Below are 17,589 nucleotides of genomic sequence, written 5' to 3'. Positions count from 1 at the left end.
AAGGGAAGGAAGGAGGGAGGTGATAGTGGCAAGGGAAGGAAGGAGGGAGGTGACAGTGGCAAGGGAAGGAAGGAGGGAGGTGACAGTGGCAAGGGAAGGAAGGAGGGAGGTGATAGTGGCAAGGGAAGGAAGGAGGGAGGTGACAGTGGCAAGGGAAGGAAGGAGGGAGGTGACAGTGGCAAGGGAAGGAAGGAGGGAGGTGACAGTGGCAAGGGAAGGAAGGAGGGAGGTGACAGTGGCAAGGGAAGGAAGGAGGGAGGTGACAGTGGCAAGGGAAGGAAGGAGGGAGGTGACAGTGGCAAGGGAAGGAAGGAGGGAGGTGACAGTGGCAAGGGAAGGAAGGAGGGAGGTGACAGTGGCAAGGGAAGGAAGGAGGGAGGTGACAGTGGCAAGGGAAGGAAGGAGGGAGGTGACAGTGGCAAGGGAAGGAAGGAGGGAGGTGACAGTGGCAAGGGAAGGAAGGAGGAAGGTGACAGTGGCAAGGGAAGGAAGGAGGGAGGTGACAGTGGCAAGGGAAGGAAGGAGGGAGGTGACAGTGGCAAGGGAAGGAAGGAGGGAGGTGACAGTGGCAAGGGAAGGAAGGAGGAAGGTGACAGTGGCAAGGGAAGGAAGGAGGGAGGTGACAGTGGCAAGGGAAGGAAGGAGGGAGGTGACAGTGGCAAGGGAAGGAAGGAGGGAGGTGAATTGGCAAGGAAGGAAGGAGGGAGGTGACAGTGGCAAGGGAAGGAAGGAGGGAGGTGACAGTGGCAAGGGAAGGAAGGAGGGAGGTGACAGTGGCAAGGGAAGGAAGGAGGGAGGTGACAGTGGCAAGGGAAGGAAGGAGGAAGGTGACAGTGGCAAGGGAAGGAAGGAGGGAGGTGACAGTGGCAAGGGAAGGAAGGAACAGTGGCAAGGGAAGGAAGGAGGTGACAGTGGCAAGGGAAGGAAGGAGGGAGGTGACAGTGGCAAGGGAAGGAAGGTGACAGTGGCAGGTGACAGTGGCAAGGGAAGGAAGGAGGGAGGTGACAGTGGCAAGGGAAGGAGGGAGGTGACAGTGGCAAGGGAAGGAAGGAGGAAGGTGACAGTGGCAAGGGAAGGAAGGAAGGAGGGAGGTGACAGTGGCAAGGGAAGGAAGGAGGGAGGTGACAGTGGCAAGGGAAGGAAGGAGGAAGGTGACAGTGGCAAGGGAAGGAAGGAGGGAGGTGACAGTGGCAAGGGAAGGAAGGAGGGAGGTGACAGTGGCAAGGGAAGGAAGGAGGGAGGTGACAGTGGCAAGGGAAGGAAGGAGGGAGGTGACAGTGGCAAGGGAAGGAAGGAGGGAGGTGACAGTGGCAAGGGAAGGAAGGAGGGAGGTGACAGTGGCAAGGGAAGGAGGGAGGTGACAGTGGCAAGGGAAGGAAGGAGGGAGGTGACAGTGGCAAGGGAAGGAAGGAGGAAGGTGACAGTGGCAAGGGAAGGAAGGAGGGAGTGGCAAGGTGACAGTGGCAAGGGAAGGAAGGAGGAGTGTGACAGTGGCAAGGGAAGGAAGGAGGGAGGTGACAGTGGCAAGGGAAGGAAGGAGGGAGGTGACAGTGGCAAGGGAAGGAAGGAGGGAGGTGACAGTGGCAAGGGAAGGAAGGAGGGAGGTGACAGTGGCAAGGGAAGGAAGGAGGGAGGTGACAGTGGCAAGGGAAGGAAGGAGGAAGGTGACAGTGGCAAGGGAAGGAAGGAGGGAGGTGACAGTGGCAAGGGAAGGAAGGAGGGAGGTGACAGTGGCAAGGGAAGGAAGGAGGGAGGTGACAGTGGCAAGGGAAGGAAGGAGGGAGGTGACAGTGGCACCTGAGTACCACAGTCTCGTCCCACCTCAAGAACAGTTGTCAAGTTATGTTTTCTAAGTATAAACAGGAAGTGAGAGTAAGCCAACAAGTGCCAATGAATTAGTCAAGTGTTACTGTAACACCAACACAAAGTTTACAACATAAACACTAACACTTGATGTCCTTATAAGAGCGCTGGATATACAGCCTCGTGAATCTAAGACTTCTCTGAAGTCCTGTGAAGTTTTCAACAGTGATTTACCTTATACATACATTTTAACATTACTTTTAAAATTGAAAAACAAAGAAAAATATTACATTCTTACATTGCTTTTACAAATCGCTTTGTCACCATTTCAAACACTAACCATTAATTCATATTAAGGAATCCTGGCTGGAAAAGTACAAGTCAGGCACAAAACATTAGTCCATAGCTCCAAAAATATCTACTTTAATTATAGGAAAACAACTCATGAAGAAGAACTCATGAATAGTTACCTTTGTGAGGATAAAGAAAAGTGATCACGGAGTGTGGGATAGTCTTCCAACACAGCCGCCAACCTAAAGTGATCACGGAGTGTGGGATAGTCTTCCAACACAGCCGCTAACCTAAAGTGATCACGGAGTGTGGGATAGTCTTCCAACACAGCCGCCAACCTAAAGTGATCACGGAGTGTGGGATAGTCTTCCAACACAGCCGCCAACCTAAAGTGATCACGGAGTGTGGGATAGTCTTCCAACACAGCCGCCAACACGGAGTGTGGGAAGTGATCACGGAGTGTGGGATAGTCTTCAACACAGCCGGAGTGTGGGATAGTCTTCCAACACAGCCGCCAACCTAAAGTGATCACGGAGTGTGGGATAGTCTTCCAACACAGCCGCCAACCTAAAGTGATCACGGAGTGTGGGATAGTCTTCCAACACAGCCGCTAACCTAAAGTGATCACGGAGTGTGGGATAGTCTTCCAACACAGCCGCCAACCTAAAGTGATCACGGAGTGTGGGATAGTCTTCCAACACAGCCGCTAACCTAAACTGGACTCAAATGATTACTTCATAAGTAAAACACATGTAAGAGTTATTATGATGTACCTTTAACCAAGGTAGATCACAAGGAGAGGTAAGAGCAACGTGCGAACTACAGTATGTACCAGTCAACACATATCTCTAGGTTACAGCAGCATAACACTAGGCAAGAGCAGCATAACACTAGGCCGCCAACCTAAAGTGATCACGGAGTGTGGGATAGTCTTCCAACACAGCCGCTAACCTAAAGTGATCACGGAGTGTGGGATAGTCTTCCAACACAGCCGCCAACCTAGTGATCACGGAGTGTGGGATAGTCTAACACTAGAGCAGCATAACACTAGGCTAGAGCAGCATAACACTAGGCTAGAGCAGCATAACACTAGGCTAGAGTAGCATAACACTAGGCTAGAGCAGCATAACACTAGGCTAGAGCAGCATAACATTAGGCTAGAGCAGCATAACACTAGGCTAGAGCAGCATAACACTAGGCTAGAGTAGCATAACACTAGGCTAGAGCAGCATAACACTAGGCTAGAGCAGCATAACACTAGGCTAGAGCAGCATAATACTAGGCTAGAGCAGCATAACACTAGGCTAGAGCAGCATAACACTAGGCTAGAGCAGCATAACACTAGGCAAGAGCAGCATAACACTAGGCTAGAGCAGCATAACACTAGGCTAAAGTAGCATAACACTAGGCTAGAGCAGCATAACACTAGGCTAGAGCAGCATAACACTAGGCTAGAGCAACATAACACTAGGTTAGAGCAGCATAACACTAGGCTAGAGCAGCATAACACTAGGCTAGAGCAGCATAACACTAGGCTAGAGCAGCATAACACTAGGCTAGAGCAGCATAACACTAGGCTAGAGCAGCATAACACTAGGCTAGAGCAGCATAACACTAGGCTAGAGCAGCATAACACTAGGCTAGAGCAGCATAACACTAGGCTAGAGCAGCATAACACTAGGCTAGAGCAGCATAACACTAGGCTAGAGCAGCATAACACTAGGCTAGAGCAGCATAACACTAGGCTAGAGCAACATAACACTAGGCTAGAGCAGCATAACACTAGGCTAGAGCAGCATAACACTAGGCTAGAGCAGCATAATACTAGGCTAGAGCAGCATAACACTAGGCTAGAGCAGCATAACACTAGGCAAGAGCAGCATAACACTAGGCTAGAGCAGCATAACACTAGGCTAGAGCAGCATAACACTAGGCTAGAGCAGCATAACACTAGGCAGCATAGAGCAGCATAATACTAGGCTAGAGCAGCATAACACTAGGCTAGAGCAGCATAAAACTAGGCTAGAGCAGCATAAGACTAGGCTAGAGCAGCATAACACTAGGCTAGATCAGCATAGGCTAGAACAGCATAACACTAGGCTAGAGCAGCATAACACTAGGCTAGAGCAGCATAACACTAGGCTAGAACAGCATAACACTAGGCTAGAGCAGCATAACACTAGGCTAGAGCAGCATAACACTAGGCTAGAGCAGCATAACACTAGGCTAGAGCAGCATAACACTAGGCTAGAGCAGCATAACACTAGGCTAGAACAGCATAACACTAGGCTAGAGCAGCATAACACTAGGCTAGAGCAGCATAACACTAGGCTAGAGCAGCATAACACTAGGCTAGAGCAGCATAACACTAGGCTAGAGCAGCATAACACTAGGCTAGAGCAGCATAACACTAGGCTAGAACAGCATAACACTAGGCTAGAGCAGCATAACACTAGGCTAGAACAGCATAACACTAGGCTAGAGCAGCATAACACTAGGCTAGAGCAGCATAACACTAGGCTAGAACAGCATAACACTAGGCTAGAGCAGCATAACACTAGGCTAGAACAGCATAACACTAGGCTAGAGCAGCATAACACTAGGCTAGAACAGCATAACACTAGGCTAGAGCAGCATAACACTAGGCTAGAGCAGCATAACACTAGGCTAGAACAGCATAACACTAGGCTAGAGCAGCATAACACTAGGCTAGAACAGCATAACACTAGGCTAGAGCAGCATAACACTAGGCTAGAACAGCATAACACTAGGCTAGAGCAGCATAACACTAGGCTAGAGCAGCATAACACTAGGCTAGAACAGCATAACACTAGGCTAGAACAGCATAACACTAGGCTAGAGCAGCATAACACTAGGCTAGAGCAGCATAACACTAGGCTAGAGCAGCATAACACTATGCTAGAGCAGCATAACACTAGGGTTACACAAAGTGCTAAGCTTTTGAAATGTGATAATCTCAGGAAACACTCAGACACTCTTCCATCGCATATAACAGTGTAGAGATAGTGCATATGGTGCAACCAGGGATATTTGTAAATGAGCCAGGTATGAGCTGATGTACAATCCCTTCAACCATCAGGTAAGAGCTGTTTGATGTTAGATTTAGTACGTGGCATCTATATACACCTCTGACTGCTCTGACAGGTGTGTTCCTCATTAACAAGTGTCTGACCATTTCAGTATTTTTAAAGAGTACTGTACTTGTTAAATTTAGGGTGCGCAGCTAGGTTCTTATTTAGGGTAGCACAAGTGGGTTTCTTCATGGTGGTGGAGATGGTAGTGGAGGTGGTGGAAGTGGTGGTGGTGGAAGTGGTGGTGGTGGAAGTGATGGTGGTGGAAGTGATGGTGGTGGAAGTGGTGGTGGTGGAAGTGGTGGTGGTGGAAGTGGTGGTGGTGGAAGTGGTGGTGGTGGAAGTGGGGTGGTGAAAGTGGTGGTGTTAGAAGTGGTGGTGTTAGAAGTGGTGGTGTTAGAAGTGGTGGTGTTAGAAGTGGTGGTGTTAGAAGTGGTAGTGGTAGTGGTGATGGTGGTAGTGGTGGTGGCAGTGGGGAAGGTGGGGGTGGTTGGGAAGTGCAGGAGGAAGGGAAGAGGAGAGACCATCATCATAAAGAGTACTTATAGTATACCAACCACTGGCAGCGAGCCACACTGCCACTATAGAGGACCTGCTAACCTTAACCGATGCGCACACACATCCCTCCACACACACACAAAGAAAAGGAATCGGCCTCTCAAAGTAATTTTCAAGGCAGAATCAACCCGAACCATGATCCTGCAGGAGAAAGCACGGCTGAGAGGCAAGCAGGAGTTCCGGAGTGTGTACCTCGACCGAGACAGAACACAGGACGAAAGGAAGACAATGAAAGAGAGAGTACAAAAACGAAAGGAGAAATGGGAGGAAATGAAAAAGGAGAGCAGAATAACCCAGGATCAAATGGAAGGACAAGCGCACCCCCCAGAAACACCTGCAGAAGGACTCCAGCCACGACACCCCCAAGGCAACTGAACAATCCAAACCAACCATCAAACACCGATCCCTCTGTTTCCACCCCCCGCACCACAGTTACAGTATTAGAACAGAAGTTGAAGGTTTGGTACACAAATGCAGATGGATTAACGAATAAACATGAGGAATGGCAAGAAAGAATCAATGAGAAGTCCCCAGACATCATAGCAGTTACAGAAACAAAACTCATGGAGACAATAACAGATGCAATCTTCCCACCAGGATACCAGATCATGAGGAAAGATAGAAGGGGCAGGGGGGGAGGTGGGGTTGCTCTGCTCGTAAAAAACAGATGGAAATTCGAGAAAATGGAAGGAATAGATGAGACGGGAGAAAGAGACTACATAGCAGGTACACTTCAGTCTGGGGAACACAAAGTGGTCATTGCAGTGATGTATAATCCACCACAGAACTGCAGGAGGCCAAGAGAGGAATATGAAGAGAGCAACAGAGCAATGGTGGACACACTTGCTGAGGTGGCAAGAAGAGCTCACTCCAGCAGAGCAAAGTTGCTGGTTATGGGGGATTTTAACCACAGGGAGATTGACTGGGAAAACCTGGAGCCACATGGGGGTCCCGAAACATGGAGAGCCAGGATGTTGGACGTGGTGCTGGAAAACCTCATGCACCAACATGTTAAGGACACTACCAGAGTGAGAGGGGAGGATGAACCAGCAAGATTGGACCTTGTGTTCACCCTGGGCAGCTCAGGCATTGAGGACATCAAGTATGAGAGTCCCCTAGGAGCTAGCGACCACGTGGTTCTGTGCTTTGAATACATAGTAGAGCTGCAAGTGGAGAGAATAACAGGAGTAGAATGGGAAAAGCCTGACTATAAAAGAGGGGACTACATAGGGTTGAAGAACTTCCTGCGGGAGGTCCAGTGGGACAGAGAACTGGCAGGAAAGCCAGTAAATGAAATGATGGAATATGTAGCAACAAAATGCAAGGAGGCAGTGGAAAGGTTCATTCCCAAGGGCAACAGTAACAACGGGAAGACCAGAACGAGCCCCTGGTTTACCCGACGGTGTAAGGAGGCAAAAACAAAGTGCAATAGAGAATGGAAAAAGTACAGAAGGCAGAGAACACACGAAAATAGGGAGATCAGTCGCAGAGCCAGGAATGAGTACGCACAGGTAAGGAGGGAGGCCCAGCGACAGTATGAAAATGACATAGCATCGAGAATCAAGACTGACCCGAAACTGTTGTATAGCCACATCAGGAGGAAGACAACAGTCAAAGACCAGGTGATCAGATTAAGGACAGAAGGTGGAGAACTCACAAGAAATGATCAGGAGGTATGTGAGGAGCTGATCAGGAGATTTAAGGAAGTTTTTACAGTAGAGACAGGAAGGGCTGTGGGAAGACAGCACAGAAGGGAACATCAAGAGGGAATATACCAACAAGTGTTGGATGACATACGAACAACTGAGGAGGAGGTGAAGAAGCTCTTAAGTGACCTTGACACCTCAAAGGCGATGGGACCGGACAACATCTCCCCATGGGTCCTTAGAGAAGGAGCAGAGATGCTGTGTGTGCCTCTAACCACAATCTTCAACACATCCCTTGAAACTGGGCAACTACCTGAGAAATGGAAGACAGCTAATGTAGTCCCCATATTTAAGAAAGGAAACAGAAACGAGGCACTAAACTACAGACCTGTGTCTCTGACATGTATTGTGTGCAAAGTCATGGAGAAGATTATCAGGAGGAGAGTGGTCGAACACCTGGAAAGGAACAAGATTATAAATGAAAACCAGCATGGGTTCATGGAAGGCAAATCCTGTATCACAAACCTCCTGGAGTTTTATGACAAGGTAACAGAAGTAAGACACGAGAGAGAGGGGTGGGTAGATTGTGTTTTCCTAGACTGCAGGAAGGCCTTTGACAGAGTTCCCCACAAGAGATTAGTGCAGAAGCTGGAGGATCAGGCACACGTAAAAGGAAGGGCACTGCAATGGATAAGGGAATACCTGACAAGGAGACAGCAACGAGTCATGGTACGTGAAGAGGTATCACAGTGGCCGCCTGTTACGAGCGGGGTCCCACAGGGGTCAGGTCTAGGACCAGTGCTATTTTTGATATAAGTGAACGACATGATGGAAGGAATAGACTCTGAAGTGTCCCTGTTCGCAGATGACGTGAAGTTGATGAGAAGAATTAAATCAGACGAGGATGAGGCAGGACTGCAAAGAGACCTGGAGAGGCTGGACATGTGGTCCAGTAACTGGTTTCTCGAATTCAATCCAGCCAAATGCAAAGTCATAAAGATTGGGGAGGGGCAAAGAAGACCGCAGACAGAGTATAGGCTAGGTGGACAAAGACTACAGACCTCACTCAGGGAGAAAGACCTTGGGGTGACCATAACACCGAGCACATCACCGGAGGCACACATCAACCAAATAACTGCTGCAGCATACGGGCGCCTGGCAAACCTGAGAATAGTGTTCCGATACCTTAATAAGGAATCGTTCAAGACACTGTACACTGTGTATGTTAGGCCCATACTGGAGTATGCAGCACCAGTCTGGAACCCACACCTGGTCAAGCACGTCAAGAAGTTAGAGAAAGTACAAAGGTTTGCAACAAGGCTAGTCCCAGAGCTCAAGGGAATGTCGTACGAGGAAAGGTTAAGGGAAATCGGACTGACGACACTGGAGGACAGAAGGGTCAGGGGAGACATGATAACGACATACAAGATACTGCAGGGAATAGACAAGGTGGACAGAGATAGGATGTTCCAGAGAGGGGACACAGGGACAAGGGGTCACAACTGGAAGCTGAAGACTCAGACGAGTCACAGGGACGTTAGGAAGTATTTCTTCAGTCATAGAGTTGTCAGGAAGTGGAATAGCCTAGCAAGTGAAGTAGTGGAGGCAGGAACCATACATAGTTTTAAGAAGAGGTATGACAAAGCTCGGGAAGCAGAGAGAGAGAGGATCCAGTAGCGATCAGTGAAGAGGCGGGGCCAGGAGCTGAGTCTCGACCCCTGCAACCACAATTAGGTGAGTACACACACACACACACACACACACACACACACACACACACACACACACACACACACACACACACACACACACACACACACACACACACACACAGTCATAGAGTAGTCAGGCCATGGAATAGCCTAGAAAGTGATGTGGTGGAGGCAGGAACCATACATAGTTTTAAGGCGAGGTATGATAGAGCTCATGGGGCAGGGAGAGAGAGGACCTAGTAGCAATCAGCGAAGAGGCGGGGCCAGGAGCTGTGAATCGACCCCTGCAACCACAAATAGGTGAGTACACACCTGGCTCCTGGACCTGGAGTTCAACCCTGTCAAGTGCAAAGTCACAAAGATCAGGAAAGGTCAAAGAAGATTTGCAGACAGAATACAGCCTAGGGGGCCAAAGACTACAAACCTCACTTAAGGAAAAGGATTTTGGGGTGAGGATAGTACTGAACATATCTTCTGAGGCACACATCAACTAAATAACTGCTGCAACACATGGGCGACTAGGAAACCTAAGAACAGCTTTCCAACATCTCAGTAAGGAGTCGTTCAGGACTCTGTACACCGTGTACATCAGGCCTATATTAGAGTATGCAGCACCAATTTGGAACCCATACCTGGGCAAGGACGTCAGGAAATTGGAAAAAGTGCAAAGGTTTGCAATGAGACTAGTCCCGGAGCTAAGAGGCATGTCCTATGATGAGAGGTTAAGGGAAATTGACCTTATGACACTGGAGGACAGGAGGCACAGGGATGGCATGATAACAACATATAAAATACTGAGAGGAATCGACAAGATGGACAGAGATAAGATGTTCCAGGGATGGGACACAGCAACAAGAGGGTCACAATTGGAAGTTGAAGACTCAGAGGAGTCACAGAGATGTTAGGAAGTATTTCTTCTGTCTCCACCACTTCACCACAGTGAAGTGGTGGAGGGAGGATCAATACATAGCTTTAAGAAGAGGTATGATAAAGCTCACAGAGCAGGGAGTGAGTGACCCAGTAGCGACCAGTGAAGAGGAGGAACCAGAAGCTATGAATTGACCCCTGCAACCACAATTAGGTGAGTACACAAGAAACAGAGAGGGAGGAGGAGTTGAACTGCTCATCAAAAACCAATGGAGTTTTGAGGAGATGGAGGACTAGTGCGAGGTGTAGCAGTTGACTACATAGCAGGAACATTTCAGACTGAGGGCCCGAAAGTGATAATAGCAGTGATGCACAATCTGCCACCAAACAGCTGGAGACCAAGACAAGAGTACGTTGAAAGCAACAGAGCGATGGTGGCCACACTAGCCCAAGGGTAGAGCAAAATTACTCATCGTGGGGGAATTCAACCACAGGGAGACTGACTGGGAAAACCTGAACCATGCAGGGAGACCAGAGACATGGAGGACCAAGATGCTGCAGGCATCCTGGTTGGATATCCTCAGTACCCCATTTATTTTATCTTTGTTTATCCCCATCTTCCACATAGTATACTTCAATTATGTCTCTCCTCATTTTTTCTTTCAAGAGAGTGAAGGTTCAGGGTTCTCAATCTATCCTTTTAAGTAATATTCCTTATACAGTGGACTGAATACTGTTCTGCTCTCTGGATGTTTTCCAATAAATTTATATCCATTCTGTAGTATGGAGACCTAAAGTGAACTGTATAATCTAAGTGAAGTCTCACTAGTGATTTACAGAGCTATAAGATAATCTCTGGACTGCTGTTACTGTTGGCACCACCAACACAGGCACCAGTGACTAATCATACATTGATACCACCAACACAGGAACCAGTGATTAATGATACATTGGCACCAACAACACAGGCACCGGTGACTAATAGTATGCTGACACCCCAACACAGGTGATGCTAGCATCCCTCAGGCATGACTTTGCTTACTAGGAAGTAATCTGCCTCCTTTGTTCATTCCTCTCATAGCCTAAAAACTCCAATGGTTTTTAATTTGCAGCGCAACTCCTCCCATTCTATCTCTGTCCTTCACAATTTGACAGCCACTAGGAAAGGTGCATCTATCACCATTAGTTTTGTTCCTGTGACTGCCACGATGTCTGTGGATACCTCTGCTAATCGCTCATTCCAATCATAGATATTTTTTTAATTCCATCTGCAATGGGAATGGTGGACAGTCATAATTTACCAGGGTTATTTTCCTGAAAACTGTGGTACCAATGATTTTTCATGACTTATGGACCAAAAAACATGGGAAAAATAGGGATGCATTACACAGATCTCCATTTGTAAGACCTAGGGTAAGCCAGCTGTTGACTCAAATTTAAAAGTTTATTTCAAAATATTACTGACATAGAATAGCAAAAAGCTGATGACTCAGACATATGTGCAACACCTGGATATCTTTATTATGAAGAGGTTACACCAACCAGGGACTTCTGCACTTCATGAGAACTTATTAACTGAAGGCAGCACATATCTTCCACAGAATGGGAAACATGAGCATTAATGACCCTCAAAAACACCAGCACTCGCACCAACAACATACAGCAATTTTATCGCATACATACTTGCCTAGAATGAGGTAAAAAGTAATCAGAAAGCGGTCTATATTATCTTCCTTTCGTTGCTCCTTGTCTTTGTTGCTACAGAAGTGTATACAGTTAACACGGCCTTCAGTGGCCAAAAATGGCTGAATGTGGGGTCTGTCTCTGTCCGCATCTCTATCTGTCTGTGTCTGTCTATATGCCCATCTGCCTGTCTCTCTCTCACCTGTGGCCTTCGTCTTCACTGCGTCATAAACGCTATGATTTTCTCTTTTAGTACAGCTTTACACTTAATTAATCATCAACATATTGAATGGAGATGAATGATACTTGGGACCTGACGATCTGTTGGAGTGTGAGCAGGGTAATATTTAGCGAAGGGATTCAGGGAAACCGGTTATTTTCATATAGTCGGACTTGAGTCCTGGAAATGGGAAGTACAATGCCTGCACTTTAAAGGAGGGGTTTGGGATATTGGCAGTTTGGAGGGATATGTTGTGTATCTCTATACGTATATGCTTCTAAACTGTTATATTCTGAGCACCTCTGCAAAAGCAGTGATAATGTGTGAGTGTGGTGAAAGTGTTGAATGATGATGAAAGTATTTTCTTTTTGGGGATTTTCTTTCTTTTTTTTGGGTCACCCTGCCTCGGTGGGAGACGACCGACTTGTTGAAAAAAAAAAAAAAAAAAAATATTCAATAACAATATAAATACAACTAGCATGGGTAAATGAGTATTTAAGTTTCAAGGTGTGTAATAGCTGTGTAATACATTACACTAGCTGTGTGAGTAACCTACCAGCCACCACTACTACCACCACCACCACCACCACCATCACCACCACCTCCACTAACCATAATCTCAACCACAATTTCTTTGAAATTGTAAGAGTTTCATACTTAATTGTCCCCTGGCACCTCCAGCATCAATGTATTCTTTCTGGGTGCCATAATTAACTTCCAGAGATGAAGCAAGGTGATAAGAGCAATGAAAATAGAGAGGATTGTCACAGAGAGACTATTGTAAGAAATGTGTCAAGAGACTAGTTTGTTTACACCAAGCAGTGATGCTAGGCCTCCCTTATTGGTCTAGCACTTAGTTATGATTATAATAATAGGCCTTCCCCTCCACACCGAAACAATGGTCTTGACCAAGGGATAGTAAGATACTCCTTAAGGTAATGCACTCCACTAACTCTGCTTGAGGTCCTTAACAGTAATTTCACGTTACAAGTGGAAACGGAAAACTAAATTTAAATTGCAGAATATTGAAAATGTGAGAGTGAAACAATAAACCTCTGGTGGTATTGTGTACCAGAATGACACACAGCAGTGGTAATATTGTGCATGAGGGTGAAATAATACAAGAAGTGGGTACTCACAGGTTTTGTAGGCATCCTTGACCAGGTCAGAGTCAAGGGCGTGGTGCATCTCGTAAAGTGAACGACCCATCAGTTCCTCCCCACGATAACCGCAAAACTCTCCCACACTGTGGAGAATACCTGTGTTACTGGTGTCTTGTTTCAATCACAGAGTCTCTCATACACTCTCAACTAAAAACAGATTCTCATGCACTCACACACTCACTCATACAAAATGTACACAGGAACAAGCCAGTTCCTGGAAAAATTCTAGAAATCAAAAGACAGAGGAGAGAAACGAATGTGTGTTGGCAAGAAGAGAACCAAGGGAAAATTTGAGAATGACATATATTAAGACAAAAGGAAGAAAGGAAAGCTCAAAAGAAACAATAAGAAAGTTTTTGAGAAGTTAACAAATGATTAAAAAAGGTGTGTCAGCAATACCAGAGAGTCAAGGAAAAACAGGTGATGAAACTTCTGAACCAGATATATCAAAATCAATGGTACCCGAGAAAATGTTATCATGGATTCTGTGAGAGAAAGCAGAACACTGTCTGAGCCATCAATTAAATGCAACACTAAGGAGCAATTTCCAGAGATTTGGAAGGCAGTGAATGTAGTTCCAATGTTTACGAAAGGAGGATACAGACAGGAAGCATTAGACTACAAGTTAGTGCCACTGACATGCATGCTATGTAAGGTAAGGGAGAAGATAATTAGGAGATTAGTGGAGCACATAGAGAGAAGTACTTTCATAAGCAATTATCAATGGTTCTGAGATAGTAAGTTCTACCTCACAAACTTGCTGGATTTATAAACAAACTGAGATAGAAAAGAAAGGAATAGGAATTACATATTCTTGGACTATAAACAAACATTTGACATTGTACCTCACAAGAGATGGGGACAAAAATTTAGGGAGCAGGCAGGAATAAGAGGAAATTTAGGGAGCAGGCAGGACAAAGAGGAAATTTAAGGAGCAGGCAGGACAAAGAGGAAATTTAAGGAGCAGGCAGGACAAAGAGGAAATTTAAGGAGAAGGCAGGACTAAGAGGAAGTTTAAGAAGGAAGGACTGAGAGGAAATGCATTACAGTGGATCAAAGAATATTTTATGGAAAGGAGATAAAGAATGATTATACGAGAAGAGGTGTCAGAATGGGCAAGTGTAGCAGGTGAGGTTCCACAAGGATAGGTACTGAAACCAGAATTTTCTGTTTGTATATTATGTGAAATTAATGAGAATAAAGCTAATGCAGCCAAGGGAAGGCTGTAAAAAAAGATCTTGATAAATTGCAGGACACAGACACTGACTGCAAGAATAAAGCAACACCATCCTGCATAAGCATAAAGGAGAACACTGAAAACTTTAAGCCAAGTATCCTGTCAGATAGGATCTGGTTTCCAAGAAAAAAAGATGTCAAGCCTCAGATTACCTTAAACAGGAATACTACATAAGCAACTACAAGCAAGCAATGTGAAAACACTCAGTAGATTCTCTAGGTCACCCAACAAACAGCCCAAGCCCTAGGTGGCACACAGTAATCAGTCCAAATACCTGCTGCACCTCCTGACTACAATCTTCCAAAAAAATACAGCCTGCAAGATCCTTATAAGCATCGTCTTTGCTCACCTACACAATGTAACCCAGCCAGAATTCATCAATACAATAATGTAATGAAATAACTCTTCTTCCAAAGTAAGTTTACAAAGATGAACTTCCCAGAGGATATACCATAAGTTGAAATACTGTTACAATCTTGCTGTTTATCCTTTAGGACCTGTCAACATATGTAACATTTCCCACTGTGTATACACCTTGTATGTCCACCCTGTCTATGGGAACCCAACTCAAGGAACAACCTCCAGCCAACAAACATCCCACAGCAGACAGACATTACTGTCAGGAGAGGCCTTTCCCCAATCATCTTTTACACTGCTGATTTAAATATGTGCACAATAAATGTACATGAAATACATAAGACTCTGGATATGGAAAAGTAAACAGCTGACAGAATCCTGAAAGAACTATTAAGATGTCCCTACAGATACCCAGTGAAGTGTGATGAATATTCTGATATACACCTCCTCAGCCTCTGATTCTCTGAGAAACTCAAAAGTTCATATACTGAACAGTGACATGATCTCTCTAAATTGATGACAAAATAAAGTTCACATTTCTCCCATCCAAAGTAGATATGCCCCTTATTATTTTTCTCGATTTCTACTATTTACAAAGAACTTCCTTCCTTTATTTCATACCAGTCCCTCACCTCCCTTCCCTTCCTTTTCCATTCTTCCCTCTTTGTCATCCATGTTATGATGACCAACTTAAGCAAGAAATTAGACTAGCTACTGTACTTAAATTCCAGCCAATGTTATAAAAAAAAAAAAAAAAACTGGAGGAGACAAAAGACCAGAAAATAAGTACAGATTCAGGGGACAGAAGCTCCAAAAGTCATTCAAACAGAAAATCCTAAGGGTGAGCACAGTGCTGAGCACATCATCAGAGGTGCACATCAGCCAAAAATCCTCTCCACTGAATGCTCGTTTGGTGAATCAAAGTGAAATTATTCATGACCCACTATATGACATATCTGTCCCATCATGGAATATACAGCACCAGAATGGAACCCATACCTAAAAAATCATGTTTAGAAACTGGAGAAAGTGCAGAGGTATGCACTGAGACTAGTTCCAGAGCTATGGGGAATGAGCCATAAGGAGAGACTACAACAACTGAACATGATGGCATTAGTGGATAAAAGATTCAGAGGAGACATGATTGAGACATTCAGAGGACTTGAGAAGATGAATAGGAATAGAGTAATCAAGAGATGTCAGGAAATATATCTTTAACATCAGGTTTTCAAAAATGGAATGGCATGGAAAAAGAAGTGGTGGAGGTAGATGCCATACATAATTTCATGACTAGGTAGAAGAGGGTCCATCAGGCTAAGAGGGTGTAAATCCCCTGCACTTTCACATATTCCCCAGTCTACCCCCCCCCCCCCACACACACACACTTCACATAATTACTGAGAGAATGTCATATAAATTACAAATAATTTTAATTAAATTTAGCAAAATATGCAAAAGAAGGAAAAAAAAATTCAGTTTCTACAGACTTGATATTTGGGAGTTGGAATTAGGTAGGGAGGAGGGGAGGGGGAGTGGGGAGGGAAAGTGAGGGAGGGCAAAGAGGTAGGGAATTTTTGAAATTAGGGGAGAGATGGAGAGAAGACTGGGGGAGTTTGGGAAACTGGACTGACAAAGATGAGGAAAGTGGTGAGAGAGAGATGGAGGGAAAAAGAATGGAATGTGAAAAAGTTGAAAAGGGGACATAAGAAGGTTGGAAAGAAGGATAAGATAAAAATGGGGATGGTGGTGTGAGTTATTACTCTTGTTGTAAAAGAAAAAAGACCTGGGTGCAGTGACCTAGATACATGTGCCTAGGTGAAGGGGATCTAGGCACATATGACCTAGATGCAGGGATCTAGGCACATAGGCCCTAGGTGTAGGGGACCTAGATATACAGGACCTAGGTGCAAGGGGACCTAGATACAATTCACTTACTTGTCATCAACATAGGTGAACTTCATGTCGAGAGAGTGCTTGCTAACAAAGGTTTGTTTGTCCAGTGGGAACTCGATGTTAGACGGGTGAGGCACAGGTGAACCCAGTGCCACCAACCAAGCCTCCTTCTCTCCACCTACCATCTCTCCGCTCACCTGCACCACCTGTCAACCAACACACTGGTTATTTCCACCTCTCACCACCTGCTGACTTCCCCACACATTACTCAAACAATTGTATTTATCTGCTGTTTTTTATGATGCACACGTGTCAACCGACTATTGATGGTAAGCCTACCAGCCCTTGCTACAGAGATCCTTCTCAAATTTAATCCTTTTTACACAAAATAATACAAAAATGGACCCTTTTTACACATAACAATATAAGAATAGAGGACATATAGCACTGTACCTACAACTGATATTTGCATGTTGCATCCAATTGTACCCACAGGAAGTGTGCCTCATCCCTCTCCCCCCACAAAAAATGGTGTCAATCACTGGCATTAGTTGGTATGCACCTTACCACCCTATACCAATATTTTTGACAAGCCCGTGGTTTTAGTCAAGTGTTGTGGGGCACAGCCTACCAGAACATAGTAATACCCAAGACCCATACTACTCGACTGTGTTGGATTACCCTGTCTCAATAACCATGCTATGTACATAACCCTGAGGATAATTTCTGCTACTAGCTTTGTGAATTCTGCTACTAGCTCTATACAGTACTTCCTGCAACATCATCAACTACGTTATGATCAATAATTTGTCTGCCTCTTACAATGCTAAGCCAGGGAGGCCAAAAACCCTAGTTTTCTTAATATACATACATGTACTAAAAATGACACGCAATTATATCCTCAAATGAATCAACATCATGTACAAATTTCGAAACAATCTTAGTAACCAAATCTAAGCTTGTTAAAATTTATACAATGTAAAGTAGCTTAATCTTACCGAGCCTATCAAGCATCAGTCTAAATTTTGCAAGTATTATTGAATCTTAGTGAGATATATTAATTTTTA

The 17,589-nt window shown here is 45.3% G+C and overlaps 1 protein-coding gene across 8 annotated transcripts in view; it reads right to left on the bottom strand.

Moving 5' to 3' along the window:
* LOC128686390 (protein similar) overlaps window positions 1-17,589 on the bottom strand; it is a 688,895-nt gene that overhangs the window by 206,874 nt on the left and 464,432 nt on the right. For all 8 annotated transcript variants that reach the window (XR_011393121.1, XM_070093685.1, XM_070093687.1 and 5 more), the window contains 2 exons: window positions 16,565-16,728; window positions 13,012-13,118 (listed from right to left, as the gene is read on the bottom strand). Coding sequence is in view for 7 of the 8 variants with exons in the window: in XM_070093685.1 (XP_069949786.1) it covers window positions 13,012-13,118; window positions 16,565-16,728 (271 nt within the window). In the remaining variant the exon portion in view is untranslated. The remainder of the gene's footprint in view (window positions 1-13,011; window positions 13,119-16,564; window positions 16,729-17,589) is intronic.

The sequence above is a fragment of the Cherax quadricarinatus genome, chromosome 43 (assembly GCF_038502225.1).
Source record: "Cherax quadricarinatus isolate ZL_2023a chromosome 43, ASM3850222v1, whole genome shotgun sequence".
NCBI classification, from domain to species: Eukaryota; Metazoa; Arthropoda; class Malacostraca; order Decapoda; family Parastacidae; genus Cherax; species Cherax quadricarinatus.
This window is presented reverse-complemented; position numbering and strand designations above follow the sequence as displayed.